General features: G+C 50.4%; 1 protein-coding gene across 5 annotated transcripts in view; it reads right to left on the reverse strand.

The window, feature by feature from the left end:
* Positions 1-1,890: 1,890 nt before the first annotated feature.
* The window catches only part of CAMKK2 (calcium/calmodulin dependent protein kinase kinase 2), a 52,242-nt gene continuing 34,864 nt past the window's right edge, over positions 1,891-19,268 (reverse strand). For 2 of the 5 annotated variants that reach the window (XM_025267644.3, XM_006047144.4), the window contains exons 10-17: positions 18,206-18,405; positions 17,561-17,614; positions 14,616-14,689; positions 14,442-14,529; positions 13,223-13,351; positions 8,411-8,511; positions 7,858-7,900; positions 1,891-5,095 (exon numbers count right to left, since the gene is read on the reverse strand). In XM_025267644.3, coding sequence (XP_025123429.3) covers positions 4,931-5,095; positions 7,858-7,900; positions 8,411-8,511; positions 13,223-13,351; positions 14,442-14,529; positions 14,616-14,689; positions 17,561-17,614; positions 18,206-18,405 — 854 coding nt within the window. In that variant the 3' untranslated portion in view covers positions 1,891-4,930. The remainder of the gene's footprint in view (positions 5,096-7,857; positions 7,901-8,410; positions 8,512-13,222; positions 13,352-14,441; positions 14,530-14,615; positions 14,690-17,560; positions 17,615-18,205; positions 18,406-19,268) is intronic. The other 3 variants (XM_025267645.3, XM_025267646.3, XM_025267648.3) reach the window with 3 other exon arrangements.

Genomic DNA, 19,268 nt, shown 5'->3' on the forward strand with positions numbered 1-19,268 from the left:
CTGTGCTTACATTTTACATAAAAGTGTGGGTGTATACTACAGGGAACACAGTTTTAGGGGACACGAAGTTGGCTTATGCTCCCTCCCCATTTGCCTTCCAGAAGCCTTGAACCAAAAGCAGCACCAGCTCCATCTACCTTGCCACCGGTTTGAAATGTTAATGAAGCTATTTCTGGCCTGGCCTTCACACCGACTTCATTCTGCATCAGGTGTTCAGCGTCTCCTTAAAGGAAGCAGCCCGCCCCTCCGCCTTGTCAGGAATTCATTTCCAACTGTTAAAGGGAACATTTATTTTAGAAGTGCTCTGCTTCTGTGGGGTAAATGACAACCTGGGCTTTTCTTGCTTTGGGAGGGAAAGAAAAAGTTTACCAACCCCTTTGAAAAAGTTTTGGTTCAAGCTACCTTCTCCCACCAGCCATGGGACACAGTGTGGATCTTAGTTCCCTGACCAGGGATCAAACCTACGCCCCCTGCATTGAAAGACAGATTCTTAACCACTGGACCACCAGGGAAGTTCCTTGAGCTACTGTTTTTGAAAAATGCCTGCTTGAATACACAGGTCCCATGGAGTTGGACTGTTTAGGAAAAGTTTATTCTCTTGCAGGCTAAGGAGTCATGGTTGCTGGAGTGGGAGAGACTTCTTATGCCCCCCCCCTTTCTAAAGATGGGGTGAGGGCTGGGGCACTGATCTTGAACTCGCCAGAACTGCCTTGTGTTCTGCTAACAGCCCCGCTTGTTGGCACTCCTTGGCACTGCCTCTTAAGTAGAGCTTTTTCAGCCTTGCATCTATGGATGACCTTCCAGGAGACTCTGAAACCCCTAAAACTCTGCAAAGTTAGGCACCTGTGGGCATTTCTTCTCGCTTTCATCAGATTCTCTGTGGGGGGAGGGGAGCCTTTAAATAGCAACAGCTGCTCTTGACTCGAAGGCCAGTATTTCAGGGCTGTTATTTCTGCAATAACGGAACAGGAGTCTTTCAGACTTCATCCACTGTCCCCTGATAACAGAGAACTGAAGTTCAAAGCCAGTAACGCAGTGCCGTGGGCTGGATTCACATTTGAAGTGCAGGGAACCTTCAGCCCACAGTCTGGAGAAAGCAGCAGTTCTAAAACAGTCTCCAGACGTCATGAAAACTGGCAACCATCAAGGCTCTGCAGAACACTGAATTGGTTGATAAATTTGGAGCCTTTTCTGAGCCTGTTTACAGATGATGACCCGTAAAATGGGCTCAATACCCAGCTTATGCGGTGGAGTGTCACGCAGTATGACTGCCCACAAGATGTATTCAGTGTGTGATTAAAACTGCTCCCATAGCGGCTCACCTGTTTGGGCTCCACCAGAAGACTATCTGGCAGTGAGCTGCCTCAGAGCAGTGCGTTGCAAACATCAGCATCAAGTGAGTCACCTGGGGCCCTGTTTGAATGGGGCCTGTGAATCTGAATTGCTAAGCCACTCCCAGGTGACGCTGGTACTGCTGACGTGGGGACCACCCTCTCAGTAGGGAGGTACTCTCATGCTCAGTCGTGTCCAACTCTTTTTGACCCCATGGACTGTGGCCCACCAGGCTCCTCTGTCCATGCGATTTTCCAGGCAAGAATATTGGAACGGGTTGCCACTTCCTACTCCAGGAGATCGTCTGGATCCAGAGATCGAATCCTCATCTCCTGTGTCTCTGCATTGGCAGGTGGATTCTTTACCACTGCACCACCAAGACGACCCAGCGAGGTACTAGGACATGCTTAAATTAGGGACTTGCTGAGTACATCAGCCCTGACTCGGGCATTCAACTTTGCTGCCAGCCTAAAGAAGGCAAACAGACATGAGGACAGGCGACCTCAAGACCACTGACTTAAAACAACCAAAAAAAAAAAATCCCCAAGAGGCCCAGACTTTGCACCATTTTGCTGTTTATTTCAAGTTTACAGAGAAGCTTAAACATTTGTGGAAAAACACTGAAGGCTTATTTTTTCTTAAGTTCATGTACTTTTCAGTGATAAATACACAGTATTTAACTTTGTACACCTGATAAAAGGAAAATGCATAGTAGAAAGGATCAGGAATAAAACAGAAGCATCGGGCATGAAATCAACCACAGAATAGAAAAGTCAGTAGTCCCATGAAACTCAGCCTGTAAAGCTGGAGAGAAGATTGAAATCAACGACCTTGAAACCTTCCCTAGCACCTTGGAAGCGAGTGGAGGTCTTGGTTCTTCCCCCTGGTGACAAGAAGCTCCCCTTTGGAAGATGGGTGAGAGCGACAGGTGGAGCCTATGTGTCTAAATTGCACAGTTCTTCGCCTCGTCCTGAAAGGCTTGGAGGACGAGAGCCCTAGCTTATGAGAAAGGCCAGACCAGCGGGTAGATGGCCTCTCCGGCCCCAGGTGCCAGCAAGGGGCTAGATAAGGCTTTGTGGGAGCCACTGGCCAGGCTGTGGAACAGACGGGGAAGTGAAACAGGGTGGAAGAAAGATGGATAGAGAACATGTGCTTCTTCAAGGCCACAGGTGCAGGCCACTGCTTGCTTAAAAATTGGTCCCACAGATGAGCCAGTAATGGAAGAGAAGGATAGGCATCCTTTTTTGCTTACCTAGAAAAGTTGCTCATATCAGCTTCTGCCCTTTCCTGACAGAGTTGGGTTTGGGGGAAAAAATCAATGTTTGTGCTCTAAGGAGTGTAGACAAACCCCAAGAGTCTGCGCTCCAAGTAGCTCTAATGCTTTTTGTTACAGCCCTCTCTGCTTATCCTTTGCTCAGTGGGGTGGTTCTTTTCCACAGCTTTCTTTGGTGTGTCTTAGTGTTAAAAAAAAAAAAAAATAGTAATGAACATGGGCCTCCCCCAACCCACCTGCCTGAACAGTTCAGTGCCGTCTGATCGCTGGCTTTCCACATGTGAAATCTTCGACGGAGAGTTTCATGGTGGGAGAAATGGCATCGCCGATGCAGTTGTGTAAACACAGGAGGAGTTCTGCAGAGGCTCTGCATGCTGCCAGCCCCCGCCCCTCCAGGCGAGCCCCCCCACTGCCAGGTCAGCGTCCACATGGACTAAGATGAAGAGCCGGCTGACTTGAACCACTGCAAGGTGCTTATTGCAAACTAACCAGACCCATTTGTTCCCAGGAGGGGTGGAGCCTGTAGATTTAAACAAGCACAGGAGGAAGAAGTACTGGATTACAGAAATAAAGAAAGCAGGCCAGAGGACCCTCCATCAGATGGGTGTCCTTGGCTTTAGGAAACCAGCCTTCTCTAACTCTGTACTGCTTATAAAGTAGAAGAGTCTGGCTAAATGACAGTCAAGAGCTTACGAAGATCTGTGGAAGCTCTGTGAACGTACTTGGCAGCAGACACAAGACCTGCTGCTCTGTCTCTGCAGAAAGTGCCCCTTTCAACAGGGATCAGCCAGAAGCTACAGGAGAGCTCATGCTTCTGATCCTGATTACCGACACTATTTTCCTCAAGGCAGATTCCACAAAGCACTGGGAATCCCCCAGGCCAAGTCCTTCCAATTTTCCTCCCTCTTGAACTTCACAGTTACCCACATGGGACTCTGGAAGAAGTCACACTTGAACTGCAACCAAACTTCCCAATGTTAGTTGGAAGTCAAAAACGTAAACTTTTTTCTTTCTGGACTGCTGGCTACAAAAGGGGACTTCCTGTGCCAAGCTCTGGTTGTCTTGGACCCAAGGACTGCTCTAGGTTTCAAGAATCTTCTCTAAAAGGGTATCCTATAGTTATTGTTTAGATCCTAACAGAGCTTTGCCAATAAGGATGATCATTTATGCCTCAGCTGAATGAAAGTACTTCCTAACTAGCCCTCCACAAACTGGATAACTGTTTGTTTCACTGACTACAACAATCAGCTACTGCTGAAAAAGAAAACAGAATCTTAGCAGCCTCTAGAATACACAGGTTATAAGCAAGCTGAGCTGCTAATATACAGGATAGATGTCATTGGCGCTAACTCTGATCATACACCTGAAGCCATGGAATAGCTCCTGGAAGCTCGAAATGATTTCTGAACTGCTCAGGAGTTCAGACTAGTTAGAAAATTGAAAGTATTTGTTGTTGTTGTTTACTCTTAAGCCATGTAATGTACATGGAAGTGTAGGATTTAATTTCACCCTGAAGTTTCTGTAATTTAACAAGAGATTGACTAGAGCCCCTTCAACTATTTAAGAAAAGTTTCAGCTCTGAGCGGCTGTCATAAACACACTCGTTCGAACAGTCCTTGAGAGGAGATGTCCCACCATAACCACCAAATGCCCTTCTGGGAATGCAAAATCCGTACCCCCGCCCCCCCACCCAAGCTCTTATGTATCAAGCCCTTTCCATTTTCCTGATTACAGCTCTACTCATTAAAAAGATTTATAGTCCTTCTTAGGAATAAGTTGCGTCGAATCAGGCTGCAGCTACTGAGGGCTAGCCCTGTCCTGACTCCATGAATCCACATTCTAGAACGTGCCACGATTTGGGGTTTTGCACGAAGTCACACCTGCTCTTCCTCTCCCTTTCAAATGCAGCCAAGTGTGGCCTCGGACCACACCACCAGAGTTTCCCGCCAGTTCTTCCCGATGTTCAAACCTCACACACATTCAGTTGGTATCTCTTGACACCATTCTGAGTTCACAAGGAAGGATTTTTGGCATAAAAACGTCTTAAAAAGCAATTGTCCCCCAATGCACGAGGCTTTGGGTCTGCAACTCCTCACACCCGCCCATTCAGCCAGCCAGCGGCCAAAGTCGATGTCATGGAGTCGTCTTTTTTTTTTTTTGTCCCCTTTAAAACAAGAAAGAAATCAAACAAACTAAAAACAAAACAACCAGAGATGACTGTCAAGGCTCTACACACGTGCTCGGTTTCCCGTAGGACATGCTGCTATGGAAACACAGGGCGCCGCCAGCAGAGGTGAGACGTGCATGCGCAGTCGCGGTCCGGCGCTACTCCATCACCTCGTCCGGCCGCGCAGGCTGAGTGTGCTCTAGGGAGCTGGGGCCTGGGACCCCCCAACTCTCCACGCCAGGGCCGCCTTTCATGAGAGCACTTCCTCCTCCCCTACGGGGGCCGGTTCGGGGCCCTGGAGGCTGTCTTCGCTGCCTTGCTTCCTGCTCACCGAACAAAAAAAACCCACATTAAGTCCTGGGGCGACGCGGACAGGGCCCTGAACCATTGTCTCTGGCAGTCCTGCACTGCCTGGACCATTATTTACTTCCGTTTTTAGAGTCTCTCCCCCTTTTTTCTTGCTTATGTGAAAGTTTCAGAGGAGACCTTACATCCCTTTGGTAAATGGAAAACCAGCATCATGTGCCAGGAATATAAACTATAAACATAGATGCGAACCTATGGGCTGACACCTGAAACCATAGCACAGAACACAGGTCATATGGGCTCCACACTGGGCCCTGTTCACAGAATTTAGGCATCTTCGCTTACCCCGCTTTAGGCTCTAAGCTCTTGCGGGGCAGGAACTGTACTGTCTTCAGTCTCCAGGTGTGTTTCGTGGGGGACACAAGCAGGACCACCCGACTCGGCCTGACACAAAGCCAACCTTTAGGACATGGTTGTCAACAGAAATGTGCTGAGCACACAGGCCCAAGGGATGCCTCTGACAGAGAGAAGGGCCCTCATCTTGGCAATGTGTGACCAGAGCAGAAGAGACTAGGTTGGTGGGAAATGTCCCCATGTTCCCAAGAGGCCATACCCTGAAGTGCCCCCAGCTAGAGCTGCCTGGGGTGACGGATGTGGGCTGCATGATGGGAAATGTGAGGGGAAGTCCCTAAGGAGAGGCCCAAACACTTTACCAACATTAAGCAAAGAATGCCTGTCCTAAGGACAGCCACTGGGCTTGCCACACAGGACTGGTATCTACTGAGTGTCTTTGGCCAGAAGGGGCACTGCCCTGTGCATCAGGCAAGGGCATGATGTCCGTACATTCCTAGGAAGAAACTCCTCTTTGTTTAAAAATCACACACATTGGCTATTATGTTTCTGCCAAAGAAGAGAGGGTCAAGTCTCTGGGGAGGAGAGATGTAATTGGATATCCAGTGAGGCCCAACAGCTGTCTGCTCATACCAGCTGGTCTCACTACTGACGGGCCATGGGCCCAAGGCCTCCAAAGACTGCCTAAGCCCTCCAAAGACTGCCTAAGCCCTAAGAGCTCCAGAGTGCTGGACTACTGGGACAAGCAAAAGCATCCACCCGTGGGCTAAGGGCAAGGGCAGATAATCCCCAGGTGCTTCTGGGATGGAGATGAGGGAAGAGAGAGGCAGTAAGGTCTTTTGGGCCAATCTCAGTCTTTGGTGTCCTGTAACTTTGATCTCATTAAAAACAGAAGATGAAATAAACAGACTTGCACAAAAAAGGAAGCAAACCGTAAAACAGGTTGAGAAGAGAAGGGACAAATACAGGCCAGCCATCAGGCTTCAACCTGTGACCTTGTAAGGCTCACACCGTAAGTGGGGCCACCTCATCTCGCGGCTGTAGAGACGCCTGAGAACACCGTGGCAGGGACGGAGGCAGCCTTCCCAGGCTGTCCATGATCGGTTCTGAGGGCTAACTGCCGTTTTCCCTGCTCTGGAAGAGCATAAATGATCCACAGATGGTCTTCCTACGTTACTGTATGAGCACCTGGCTCCTATGGTGGCCAAGAAATTTCATCTCATAAGCAAACTCCTAACAAACAAATGCTGCTTGCACAGGCATCGTTCAGGGCAGCATTATTCATGCGTGACAGTCCCCAAAGTGGAAAATGTATTCATCACCGAATGAATGGAGAGACAGAGTGTGGGTATATCCATACAACGGAATATGATCGAGCCATAAAAAGGAATGAAGTTCTGACACATGCTGTACCACAGATGAACCTCAGAAACATTAGGCTGAGTGAAAGAAGCCAGACACAAAGGCCGCAGACTGTATGATTCCATTGATATGAAATGTCCAGAATATGTCAATCTATAGAAACTGCAAGTAGCCTCGTGCTGGCTGGCGGATGGGGGAGTTGGGTGGTGAGAGACGAGGGTACAGAGTTTCTACTTGAGCTAATGAAAATATTCTAAAAGTGACTGTAGTGATGGTTACACAGCGGCAAATATATTAAACTCTATTGAGTTACATACTTTAAATGCGTGAAGTATACGGTATGTGACTTATAGCTCAACACAGCAGCTTTTGAGACTTAGAAAGGATTGCCTGGAGCTCCCAACTGAGAATGAGGTGGTGAGATGGGCTCAGTGGGGAGAGTCCCAGGACTGCTATCCTGTCACAGGCACGGGGTGGGGAGTGATCATCCTGTCATCTCAGGCTTGCGGGGACAGAAATGCTCCTTTGTCCTGGGAGGCGCTAGGACAGCTAGGCTGGGCATGTGTTTGGAAGAGGATGGCGGACCGGATCCTCCTCCGAACCAGGGGAGCTTTCACACTCATTTGCAACAGGCTGGACGGGGACTTATTTTCTAGGTCTTAACCCATCAGAGAAGAAGGGGTGGATGCTGGAGAGCCCCGGGGGGAGCCCCCGAGCACAGCATGCCTGCTCTAGGCTCTGACCACCAGACCAGATCAGGGGCGGCCTCGGCCCATGACATAGCTTCAAGGCCGTTGACGTGCACCGAGCCTAGGTGGGTGCCAGACTAGGTCTAAGACCCGAGTGAGATCACAGGCATTCCGGGTGGAGCGCCATGCACCCGCAGCCCCAGCCCACATGCACGACCCGTCACCAGGTCCAAGCCCCTGGATGCCCCGTTTTCCTCCTGGGTCTGGAGGCCCCGGGCTGGATGGAAGGTCCGCCTGGGTGCAGATGCCCCGTGCTCTGCAGCTGCCCCCGCCCCCAGGCCCCGGCAGAGGCGAAGGCACAGGCAGGCAGGCGTTACCTTGGGCTCAGACAAGGGCTCACACTCCCTGGTTGGTTTTTTGCTGGAATCGCCAGAGGGGAGGGAAAAGGGAAGTGAGAAGGGACACTTGGCACCCACGGCATGCCTGTCCCCCAACCCCCAAAGACACTCAGACCCTGAACACCAGCTTCACGGAGCTGTTGCCAGGGTGGTCAGGAGCAGGATACTCCCCCTCACTGTGAGACGTTTTGGGGGGTGGTGGTCCCATGAGTGAGATTGTCCTTGCTCACTCTTCATGGGGCCACAATCCCACCATCAAGCATGCATTCTCTGGGGTCTAACAGCCTGATAATCAACCATTCTCCCACCCCTGTTAAAATGCATGTACCCCCAGAGAAAGGTAAAAGTTCTCTGTCAGTCAAGGAGGCAGGCTGGGTCCAGGGTGGGGCAAATACCAAAGCCAGCAGCTTTGCTCTGACTTCCCCAGAGAGCCTGGCAGGGCTGATCTGAGTCTGGACACTGCTGCTGAGAGAATGGGCCCAGAGATGGTGGGGCAGGGCGGCCTCCAGCTCCCCACCCCGGGGATACTCACCTGAGCAGGTTTCCAGGTGCTGACAAGGAACGCTCCTCCCGCCGGCTGCCCTCAAACGGGTTCCCGAAGGAGCGTTTTCGTATCATGGTCTTCACCAGGATCTGGAAAGGAGAGGAGGAGGCTCAGCCACCTGGGGGTGGGGGGACTCCAGGCAACAGCCTCCCTCGTGCCATAGCACAAGTCTCCCATCTTTTTCCCTTCCCCTCCCCTCATTCCCACCCACCTGCACACAAACACCCTGCCCCCTGCCAGTTCCCAGGACTGATTGCTGATGGCGAGCCTTTGAGAAACATCCACCCAGGATACAGGAGCCAAAGCCATCACCAAGTCTTACTGGCCCACAGCCAGAATCTTCCACGGCTCCCTGGTTGTCAACAAGATAAGGTCTAAACTCCTCAGTCTGACATCCAGAGCCCGTCACAGTCTAGTCTCAGCCTACCCAACTGCAGGAGAGCTGGCCTGCACTGTTTGTCCAGTGTCCGTGGTACCATCTGTCTCACCTGAGCCATGGCTGGACAGGCCCTCCTGGCCCGTCGACCTGTCTCCTCTTCAAGGCGAGGCTTTTCCTGGCGGTGAAAGCCGTCTACAACCACCCCAAAAGGCAACCAATTACTGCTTCCCAGGTATAATCTGAGAGGGAGGGGGATCACTGCACTTTTAATTTAAATGTAATTCACATGGCTTAAAATTCACCACTTTAAAGTGTACAGTTCAATGGTTTTTAGTATATTCACATCACCACTATCTAATTTCAGAACATTTACATCACCGCCAAGAGAAACCCAGTACCCATTAGCAGCCACCCACATTCCTCCTCCCCAGTCCCTGGCAACCACCAATCCACTTTCTGTCTCTATGGGTTTGTCTTTTCTCATTTTGGATAAATAGAATCATTCAGTATGTAGCCTCTGGGGTCTGGCTTCTTTTACTCAGCAAGCATGATGTTTGCAAGGTCCACCATGCTGCATTGCTTTATTCCTTTGTATGGCCTGGTAATAATCCTTTGTGTGGATACACATTTTGCTTATTTGTTCATCCATTGCTGGATATTTGGACCATTTCCGCTTTGGGGCTATTATGACTAACGCTACTATGTACATCTGTGTACAAGAGTTTGTGTGGACATACTTTCCACACAAAATGTTTTCATTTCTCTTGGGTGTACACCTAGGAGTGGAATTCTCAGATCATCTGGTAACTCTGTGTAACACTTTACGGAGCTGCCCGACTGTCTTCTACAGCGGCTGCACCATTCTACAGTCCCAGGAGCAATACAAAAGGGCACCAGTTCCTCGGGGTGGGGGTGGGGGTGCATTTTTGTTGAGGATGAGAAGCTTTGGTCCCAGTCTAAGGAGCTGAGGAGGCATCCCAGGATACGGAGGGTGGCCCATCCACAAGTTGGTGTGATGTGAGGGCAAGAGAGGTCTGAGGTCCTGAAAGCCCTTCTACGCCTGAGAGGCGCTGGGAGCCAGCCTGTCCACGGCCGTGAGATGGAACTCTTTGGTGTCCCCCACCCCGCCCACTGGGAGACAGACAGGGTCCGCAGCTTGGTTGGGAAACACATGCCAGAGGAGGCGATCTTTGGGGAAAGGGTCACTATCCCTCTATCACGTCCCTCAGCCACTGCTCAGCTTCCCTCCTCTGCCTCCCAGTCTGCCCCTCAGCGCATCCTTTCTTTTTTAAAAAAAAAAGTTAATTTGGCTGCATCGGATCTTTAGTTGTGGCTCGAGGGGGGTATTCACTGCATCACGTGGGATTGTTTGTTGCAGTGCATAGACTCTCTACTTGGGGCGCTCGGGCTCCAGAGCATTTGGGCTCAGTAGTTGGAATGCAAGGGCTTAGCTGCAGAAGCATGTGGGATCTTAGTTCCCTGGCCAAGGATTGAACCCATGTCCCCTGCACTGCAAGGCAGATTCTTAACCACTGGACCATCAGGGAAGTCTCTCGCCCTATCCTTTCTGAAACCCGTATCTGATTCCCTCACGCCCTGACTTGGTATCTCTCACCCCTATGAGTTTGGAACTTAACCTGTTACAGGCCACGGAGCCATGGAAGGTTCATGATGCTTTTGGCTGCTGTCGTTCATGAAAGAATTTTCAAAGAAGTGGCCTCAACACCTGTAAGGCTCTGGCCTCCCTTCCAAGTAAAGTATGATGTCTCTTCAAGCTGTTTCATATACTAAGCCTCTGGACTTTAAAAAAAAAAAAAAGATTTTCATGCTAAAAGAGTAGGGGGAAGTGTTTTTAAACACCACTGATTTACTAAAAGGTGGAAACCACCAAATGTCCATCAACTGATGAATAGATAAAATATGCTCTATTCCTATAATGGAACACTATTTGGCCCTAAAAAGGAATGACTGGGTACAATGTGGATGAATCTTGAAAACATTATGTTGAGTGAAAGAAACCAGACACAAAAGGCCACTTACTGTACGATTCCATTTATATGAAATGTCCAGAATAGGCAAGTCACTAGCAACAGTAGATGCCAGGGGTTGGGGGTGGTTGGGGAGGGAAGAGTGAGTGACTGTCAACAGGTATGGGGTTTCTCTTGGGGATGATGAAAATGTTCCAGAACTAGAGACGTGATGGCTGCAAATACTGTAAATGTATTAAATGCCACTGTATTGTTCACTTCAAAATGGTTAATTTTATATTACACGAATTTGACCTCAATTTAAAGAAAGAAAAGAAAAATGCTGAGATAAGAGAACGAAGGCCATGCCCCTTGACAAGCACACATGGTGCCTCACTTGCCAAGGCCCAAGCTCTGTGGTTCCTGGAACATTTGGACCCGTTTCGCTCCCCCAGTGAGCCTGGCCAGCCCTCAGGACCCAGCGGAAGGGGCTCCTACCCTGCGAAGCCTCCCAGTCCCGCCCCTCTCCCCGCTGGCCTGTCACTGTGTGGACACTCAGTGTGTGATGGCACCAGAGGGTGAATCTTTCCAGATTCATCTTCCTCAAGAGGCCAGAAGCCCTATGAGGGCTGGCACTGTCCCGTGCTCATCTCTGTAACCTCATGCCTGGCACACACAGCTGAAGCCCCCATGGCCTCCTTGTCCCCCAAAAGTCAGTCTCCACGTGGGACCTTCCTCAGGCCAACACTGATCATGCCACTCCCCTGAATCAAATCCTGCAGATGCTTCCCACACTTCTGGGACCAAGATTTAAATTTCTGCTGTGGCCTCAGGACCTGTGTGCTCTGGCCCCACCTCCTGTCCAGCCTCATGCCACCCTCCCTCCACCTCCTTAGCCCTGTTTCAGCTGCCCTGCTTTTCTTAAGGTTCCTCGTGGGCCTTGCCACCTCCCAACAGAGGGTCGCTGCATTTGCTGCTCCCTTTTCAGGAACACCCCACCCTTTACCCTCTTGGCCTGAACACCCCGCCATCCTCTTAGCATACGCCTTCCAGGAGGCTTTCCCCAACCCATCACCTGGGCTGCATCCCCCCAGGAGGTTCCCCTCGCAGCCCCTCTGTTACTTGCACGTTTACTTGTTGGTTCTTTGCCCAGCATCTGCAGGCACCATCTTGGTTTTATTCACCTCTGTATTCCCCGCTCCCACCACAGGCCTGAGACACCACTCAGTGTTCAAGAAGTGTTTCCTGAATAATCAACGCCTATTTCAGACCTCTAGGATCAGACACCTTCTCCCAAGAATATTCACAACCAGGAACAGAATAACCCACAGCAGGTGCTGGGAGCCCGACGTCAGCTGCCTTCCCCACCACAGGCTCAGGACATGGGTGTGGTGGGCGGAGGAGAAGGAGTGGGTGGGTGTGGGTGAGTTTTCAACAGTGAAGATCATGCAGAGGCCCCTGGTCGGGGAGGAGGAGGAGGAGGGGGAGGAGGAGGAGGAGGAGGAGGAGGAGGAGGAGGAGGAGGAGGAGGAGGAGGATGTGAATAGATCCCCCAGGGCTCAGGTTCTAGAGGGAGAGAGAGTGTGTGGGGAAGCAGAGGGCGAGGTGCAAAGCTGGGAGCGAAGGAGCCAGCACTGGGGCTCCTAAGGTCACTCGAGGCTGGATGCAGTATCTGGTCCCCCTGCAGAGCCCAGGGCCCTGCCTGCTGGGGCTGGTGCTAACTGAACACACCCAGGACTCCCGAGGTGGCCATGGTGAGGCATCCCACTGGATTGCTCCCCTAGGACTGTTGCCCAACCCCCGGCCCCCTGAGGGTCTCCCTCCTGGAGTCAGACACCCTCTGGGCACAGTCTTGGCAAGTGGGTGATTCTCTGAGTCTCCAAGGTGATTCTCTAGCTCCATCTTCCTGGATGAGGACCCAAATTTAAGGCCATAAAAGGGGATCCAGTAGTCCCTGAGCAAACACCCCCCTCTAGGAGATGGGAAGAGTCACCCCGGCAGTTGCCCACACTGCAGAGATGAGACGAGCTAAGCCGTCTGCTCTGGGGACAGGAGACCCAGTCAGGGGTAGCCCCTCTAAAGACACCTTGGCTCCAGCTCCCCCCAGGCACCTGCCCTGAGCCTTCTAAAGCTCCTCCTTCTCCCCTGGACAAGCTCTGAAAGCAGGAATTCCACAAAGGGCAGAACAATCCTTAGAGAGGGGCTACTCTGTTTAAGTAACCTGGGACCCAGCTGCAGAGAGAACTCAAGCTAGAAGATGCAGGGGCCACCTGGCCTGCTGTGTGACCAAGGCCCAGGGGCTGGGAGCTGTGGGTGAGGGGCAGACCTGGCCAATCCCTGACTCTCAGGCCCAACACCTGCTTCTCAGTTGCCTGCCCGTGTCCTGGTTCATCCCTGCCAGGCCACCTGTGGCTCTCTGGCCCTGCTCTTGAGCAGCAGTTCATCCTGCCTTACCACGGTTGCCAGGCTGGGAATGTGTTTGACCGAATTCTCGACCTCCTCTTCGGTCACCTCGACCAGCGTGCAGTTCTCGTCCTCTGATGGCAGCGGCTCCGCCCCATGCCTCGTGACCCAGGGGTGCAGCTTCAACGAAGGACAGGAGGGGTGAGGGGCCGTTGCCACTGGCTCCCAGAGACCCTGCCTGTGAGCAGAGCCAGGGAGGGGACGCGGGAGGGGAGAGCCAGTGGCCTGAGGTCAGGGATGCAAGAGAGCAGGCAAGCCAGGCAGAAGGTGGGGGTGAGCCAGGTGGGAGGAAACATGAGATAGATGGAGGGAGGGAGCCACGAGGCCAGAATGTGAGCTGGACCGGATTCTCCATCTTGCCCCGTGTCTTGGCAGAAGGGCCTGGAATTTGCCATCTGCCTTGCATGGTTGTCCAAGGAGCACCTATCACTCCTCTGCAACTCTCTCTGATGCCTGGAAGGCTCAGCTCAGAGCAGGCAGCATCCTTCCCATTTTACAGAAAGGGAAACTGAGGCTCAGGGTGGCACAGGGAGAACACTGAGAAGAACACAATTGGGAGGGGACTTCAGCAGAGGTCTGCCCCCCAACTACCTGCCTCTTGGATCCAAGCCTTTATCTGTAACATTTTGGGCAGCCCCCTCTTCAACTGCTAGTTAGCTGAGGTGCCTAGCTCCCGAAGGAAATCTCTAGATTTCTGAAAGGTCCATGTGTGTGCACGTGGCTGCAAGGGATCAGTAGGGATCTTATCTAATGCTGTTCTTACAACATAGCGGAATTCAGCAGGCGAGGGTCAGAGGTAGACAGTCAAATTGCTCACTAACTTCCTCTACTAACTGTATTTTCTCAAAGGGATAGGAAGCGTCAAGGAAAAGACCCCAAGATTTCGGCAGCCACAATGGAGCATACAGAGACTCTGGTCTGGTCTAGGGAGGTAGAGGCCATCAATTTAAGCCAAGTGGAGCAAGTGCTAGCTGCTTGGCTGGTAGCAGATCCCACTTCCACAATCACAGTGAACACAAGTCCCAAATCCTTCCCCACCGGCTCCCAGCACCCTAGAGGCCACAGGGCATTGGAGGGCAGTGGTGCAGAAGAGAGTGTGGCACTGTAAACAGCGGAATATGGGGCCTGACCGAGGCAGGGTTGAGCCAAAAAACCCAAGCAGAGGAGACAGGCTGAGCCCCTGGAACACGCCCCAAGGGACAGCAGATACCTTGATCTCTGGTACCACAATCCTCGACTCAGGGTTCTTGTCCAACATGCGTGTGATCAGGTCCTTCAAGTCCTCGGCTATGTCAGGCCTTGGGGGAGGAGATACATCAAGGGTGGGAGACGTCACCAAGGGCTCGGAGAAGGTAGCGACTTATGGTACGTGAAGGATACTCACTGATCTGGAAATTCCAGAGCCTGGCTCTTGATCTTACTGTGTAAACACATGATCCGCTCGTCCATGAACGGGCACTGCGAAGAGAGGTCAGGGACACAGCGGCCATCAAGGGCTGGCACAGCTGTCCTTCAAGGGCAGGCGGCACTCCACATGGGTCACAGCAGAGAAAGAAACAGCCCAGCAGCCCAGTCCAGGGAGGAGGCAGTTCCTATACCCCAGAGATCTAAAAGGACCAGGAGTATCTTTCCAGAAGGGTTAGAGCCTTCCTAACTACACTGGCTTTCCTCTGTACCTGTGCTTTAATTTACCTACATAAAATGTTAGTCACTTAGTCGTATCTGACTCTTTGTGACCCCATGGACCACAGCCCGCCAGTCTCCTCTGTCCATGGAATTCTCCAGGCAAGAATACTGGAGAGGGTAGCCATTCCCTTCTTCAGAGGATCTTCCCAACCTAGGAATTGCACCTGGGGCTCTCCCACTGCAGGCAGATTCTTTACCATCTGAGCCATCACGGAAGATCATAAAGCAAAGACCGAAAGCAAACACTCACTTCACCCACCTGCCCTGTGAACATTAATAATACAAAGAAAAATACAAAAGACAAAGCAGCAGTAGCTGTGATTGGTGAGGGCTCAGCCTGGGCCAGGCATTGTATTGAGGTTTCTCAGGACCAACGTCTCATTTGGCTGTTACCTCTGCCTGGAATGTTCTTCATACCAGTATCTGCATGGCTTGTTTTATTCCATCATTTAGGTGTCTGATCAAAGCTCAGCCTCTCAGGGAGGTCTTCCAGAGCTCCTGTCTAAAATGGACACCCACTCCACCTCCATATGATTTCTCACCATCACATGTCCCCTCCTGACATAATATTCCATATGTATTAGGGAAATTTCCCTGTGGTCAGTGGTTAGGATTCTGCGTTCCCACTGCTAGGGACACAGGTTCAATCCCTGATTGGGGAACTAAGATCCCACATGCCACATGGTGTGGCCAAAACATAAAACCATATGGGTTTATTCACTGTTTAATTCCTGCACGGGAATGTCAGCTCCAAGAGGGCATGGATTTTTGTCTGTCTTGCTCACTGCTGACACCCAGTGCCCAAGAACATCCCTGGCACAAAGTAGGGGCTCAATAAATACCTGGTGAATTAATGAATGCTTGAATTATTTCTGCTGATCCTCTCAGAAGCCATAAAAAATAGTAAATACTGGACTTCCATGGTGGTCAAGTGGTTAAGAATCTGCCTGCTAATGCAACAGACCCGGGTTCCATACCTGGTCCAAGAAGATCCCACATGCCACCGGGGAACTAAACCTGCGAGTCCCAACTACTGAGCCTGCACTCTAGAGAAGGCACACTGCAGCTACTGAGCCCACGCGACACAGCTAGAGCGCAGCTCCCACTCACCGCAACTAGAGAAAACCTGCGCACAGCAACGAAGACCCAGGGCAGCCAAAAATGAGTAAATAAATAATTTAAAAAATAGCAAATATTATTCTCATTTTACAGAAGAGAAAAAACAGAAGCTCAGAGAGGTGCCATGTCCTAGAAAGCATGAAACTGGTATTTAAGCCTAGACTGTACCCTGAAGCCTGTTCACACACCACCTCCTGGGTGACAAGGCGATCTTCTCACAGGGGGAAGGGCCTGACCCAGGAGGAGCTCAGGGATTGTTTTGGAAAAAGAAACCTTTATGCAGGGTGCTCAAAAGGCTGCAAAAGGTCACAGAAAGTGACCTTGTCTACTCCTGTCCAAGGAAAATGATGCCATGAAAAACAATAACTTGAGATGTCAGGATTGCACAGGTGCATCCATTTGACAACTCAGCAAATAGTACACTTTTAACATCTGTAGATTCCCTGATGTGTAAATGTTAGCCCAAAAGAAAAAAATGAAAGCCACAGATAGTGAACTCTGGCAAATGACCGTACTCTGAAGCATATGTAAGAAGGTATAATTCTTACAACTTGACTACAGGATTGAAAATTTTCTAATCAAATGTTGGGTTGTGGGGAGATTATAAACTCCTTTACTTCTCCATGGGATCAGTTTCTTAAGCTTTCCTCAACAGGAGCATAAGCTCAGGAGAAGGAATAATTCTCACTTTTACTGCTCACATAATCAGTCTGAACTGTAGAATTAAAAATGCTGCTGCTGCTGCTAAGTCGCTTCAGTTGTGTCCGACTCTGTGCAACCCCATAGACGGCAGCCCACCAGGCTCCCCCGTCGCTGGGATTCTCCAGGCAAGAACACTAGAGTGGGTTGCCTTTTCCTTCTCCAATGCATGAAAGTGAAAAGTGAACGTGAAATCGCTCAGTCGTGTCTGACTCTTCTCGACCCCATGGACTGCAGCCCACCAGGCTCCTCCATCCATGGGATTTTCCAGGCAAGAGTACTGGAGTGGGGTGCCATTGCCTTCTCCAAGAATTAAAAATAGAAGCCCCTAAATACGAGTAATATAAAAATAACAAAAGAACAACAAAATGAAGACAAACAGCACTCCCTAAATCAATAATGCCAAATGTTTTAAATTCCATTCCAATTCTATTCTTCCAACAACAGCTTCTAGGAACACTGTTGAGAAGAACATCAAAGCAGTACCAGGCTCAGAAAGAAAGATTGCAGTTATTGATTAGTGATGCCTATCTCCTGTTTAGAAGTGGAAAGAGGTGCACATTTGCTGTCCTTGACCTAAATTCATCAACTGTATTTACAACCTCTAGAGCCTCTGCCAAAACCTCGTTTTAGTAGGTTGTCTTTTCACAGATATGACTGTTATGCACAGCTATGTATATTTGGGAAGGCATACTTTTTCATATTCAGATCTAACTGTGGAAATAAAATAACTTTTAAATGAGTAAGTACTATCTCCCTGCAAGGGTAACTATTAGTCCAAGGGAGCCACCCACAACACCCAGGACACAGGACACCCCACCTTACCTGGCCAAACACAAAGCAGTACAGTGTCACACCCATGGCCCAAACATCCAGTGCCTGCAAGAAAAAGAGAGCTCAGTGTGAGGGGGCAAGGGGCAGTAAAGGGCATAACCTTCTTTCACCTGTCCAGGATCCAATCCTCCAGCTTTCCTTTGGGGAAGCATCTCTTTTTCACTGCTCAGACCATGGGAGTTTGAATAGGGTTGTTCCTGCCCATCAAACCCCACATCTGACTGAGCACATGATTCAGGCCTGGCCAATGAAAGCAACACTTTCCCCAGGCAGTGTGATTGGTTCAAGGATGGGCACATGACCCGGAACTGTCCAATCAGAGCAACACTTCGTCAGGCACAGTGATTGGCTCGAGGATGGGCCACACTGGGCCAATTACAGCCAATCCTAGGATTTTCATTTCAGTCCTACAGAAAGAAAAATGCTGTTTCCACTGAGGCTTGTAAACTGGTAGAAAATAGCCTGGAATTGCTAATGACATTCAACCTGGGGAGGAAACTAATTCAGGAAAACAGAGCTGAACCCCACTCCTCACCCACAGATCACTCTTTACCAGTGAGTTAGATTTTTGCCACTTACAACTGAAAGGACCCTAACACAGGCAGAACTGCACATCTCAGGCAGGTCCAAACCTACCTTCCCAGAGAAGATCTTCCGGGTTTCCGAGAGCGACTCAGGAGCCATGAAGGCCGGGGTGCCCACAGTGTTAGAGAGAAGGGCATCACTGCCCTTGAACTCATTGCTCACACCAAAGTCCGCGATCTTGATGTGCCCATCTTCTCCCACCAGCAGGTTGGAAGGTTTGATGTCCCGGTGGATGATCTTCTGGTAGTGTACTGGGGGCAGGATGGGAGAGAGGGGACAGAGAATCCACAGGAGGAGCTCCATGCGGCCCACAGAGCCCAGAGACACAGGCAGGAGGCCCTCTGTTCTTCCAGGGTCCCAGGCCCTTCCCAGCCTTCCCCTCCCAAACCTGTGAAACACCCTCAGCTCTAAAAGTTAAGGGGAATGTCTCTAAGGAAGCTGGCCCATCCTCCAAAGTGAGGAGTGAAATACTGACTGCCAATAGTAATTGGTAACCGCCTGCCACAGTCTAAGTCATGTGTGCATGGAGAGCTTTTGCTGAGCTTGGCTCCCAGCTAGAAGCCTTAAAACTTGTGACAGTCAAGCATGTTTTCATTTATTAACGCCACCTCACAACCTGTTCACCAAACCAACAATGACTGGAACAGGTATGATTTGAAGTGTGAAACACAGCAGGATTGGGACTTGGCCAACGGTTCCTGCCTGGGTGTCTGCCCATGGGCAAGGACAATCCTACAATCTGGAAGACCCAACTGTGTTTCCGGGGTGGTGGTGATGATGATGATGATGATGATACTGGTAACAGGAGCAGCAGCTGCTTTTACTGAATGCTAAGTGTTAAGTGCTCCTCATTCACCCCATTTCAGTGTCACGACAATCCTGTGTAACACCAGGCAAAGGGTATGAGTCAAAATGTTTAACAACCAGTAGCAGAAAGGACACCCTGCCAATCAGAACACTGATGTCCTGGCTGATTTCAGACCTTGTGAGAGATATTTTATTCCCATTTTACAGATGAGGAACTAAGGTTCCCAGAGGTTAACAGGATCCCAGGGTTCCTGGGAATAAAGGGTGATGCTAGGAAATTAACAGTGCCTGGTAGAAAGAACTGGAT

The sequence above is a fragment of the Bubalus bubalis genome, chromosome 17, assembly GCF_019923935.1.
Source record: "Bubalus bubalis isolate 160015118507 breed Murrah chromosome 17, NDDB_SH_1, whole genome shotgun sequence".
NCBI lineage: Eukaryota > Metazoa > Chordata > Mammalia > Artiodactyla > Bovidae > Bubalus > Bubalus bubalis.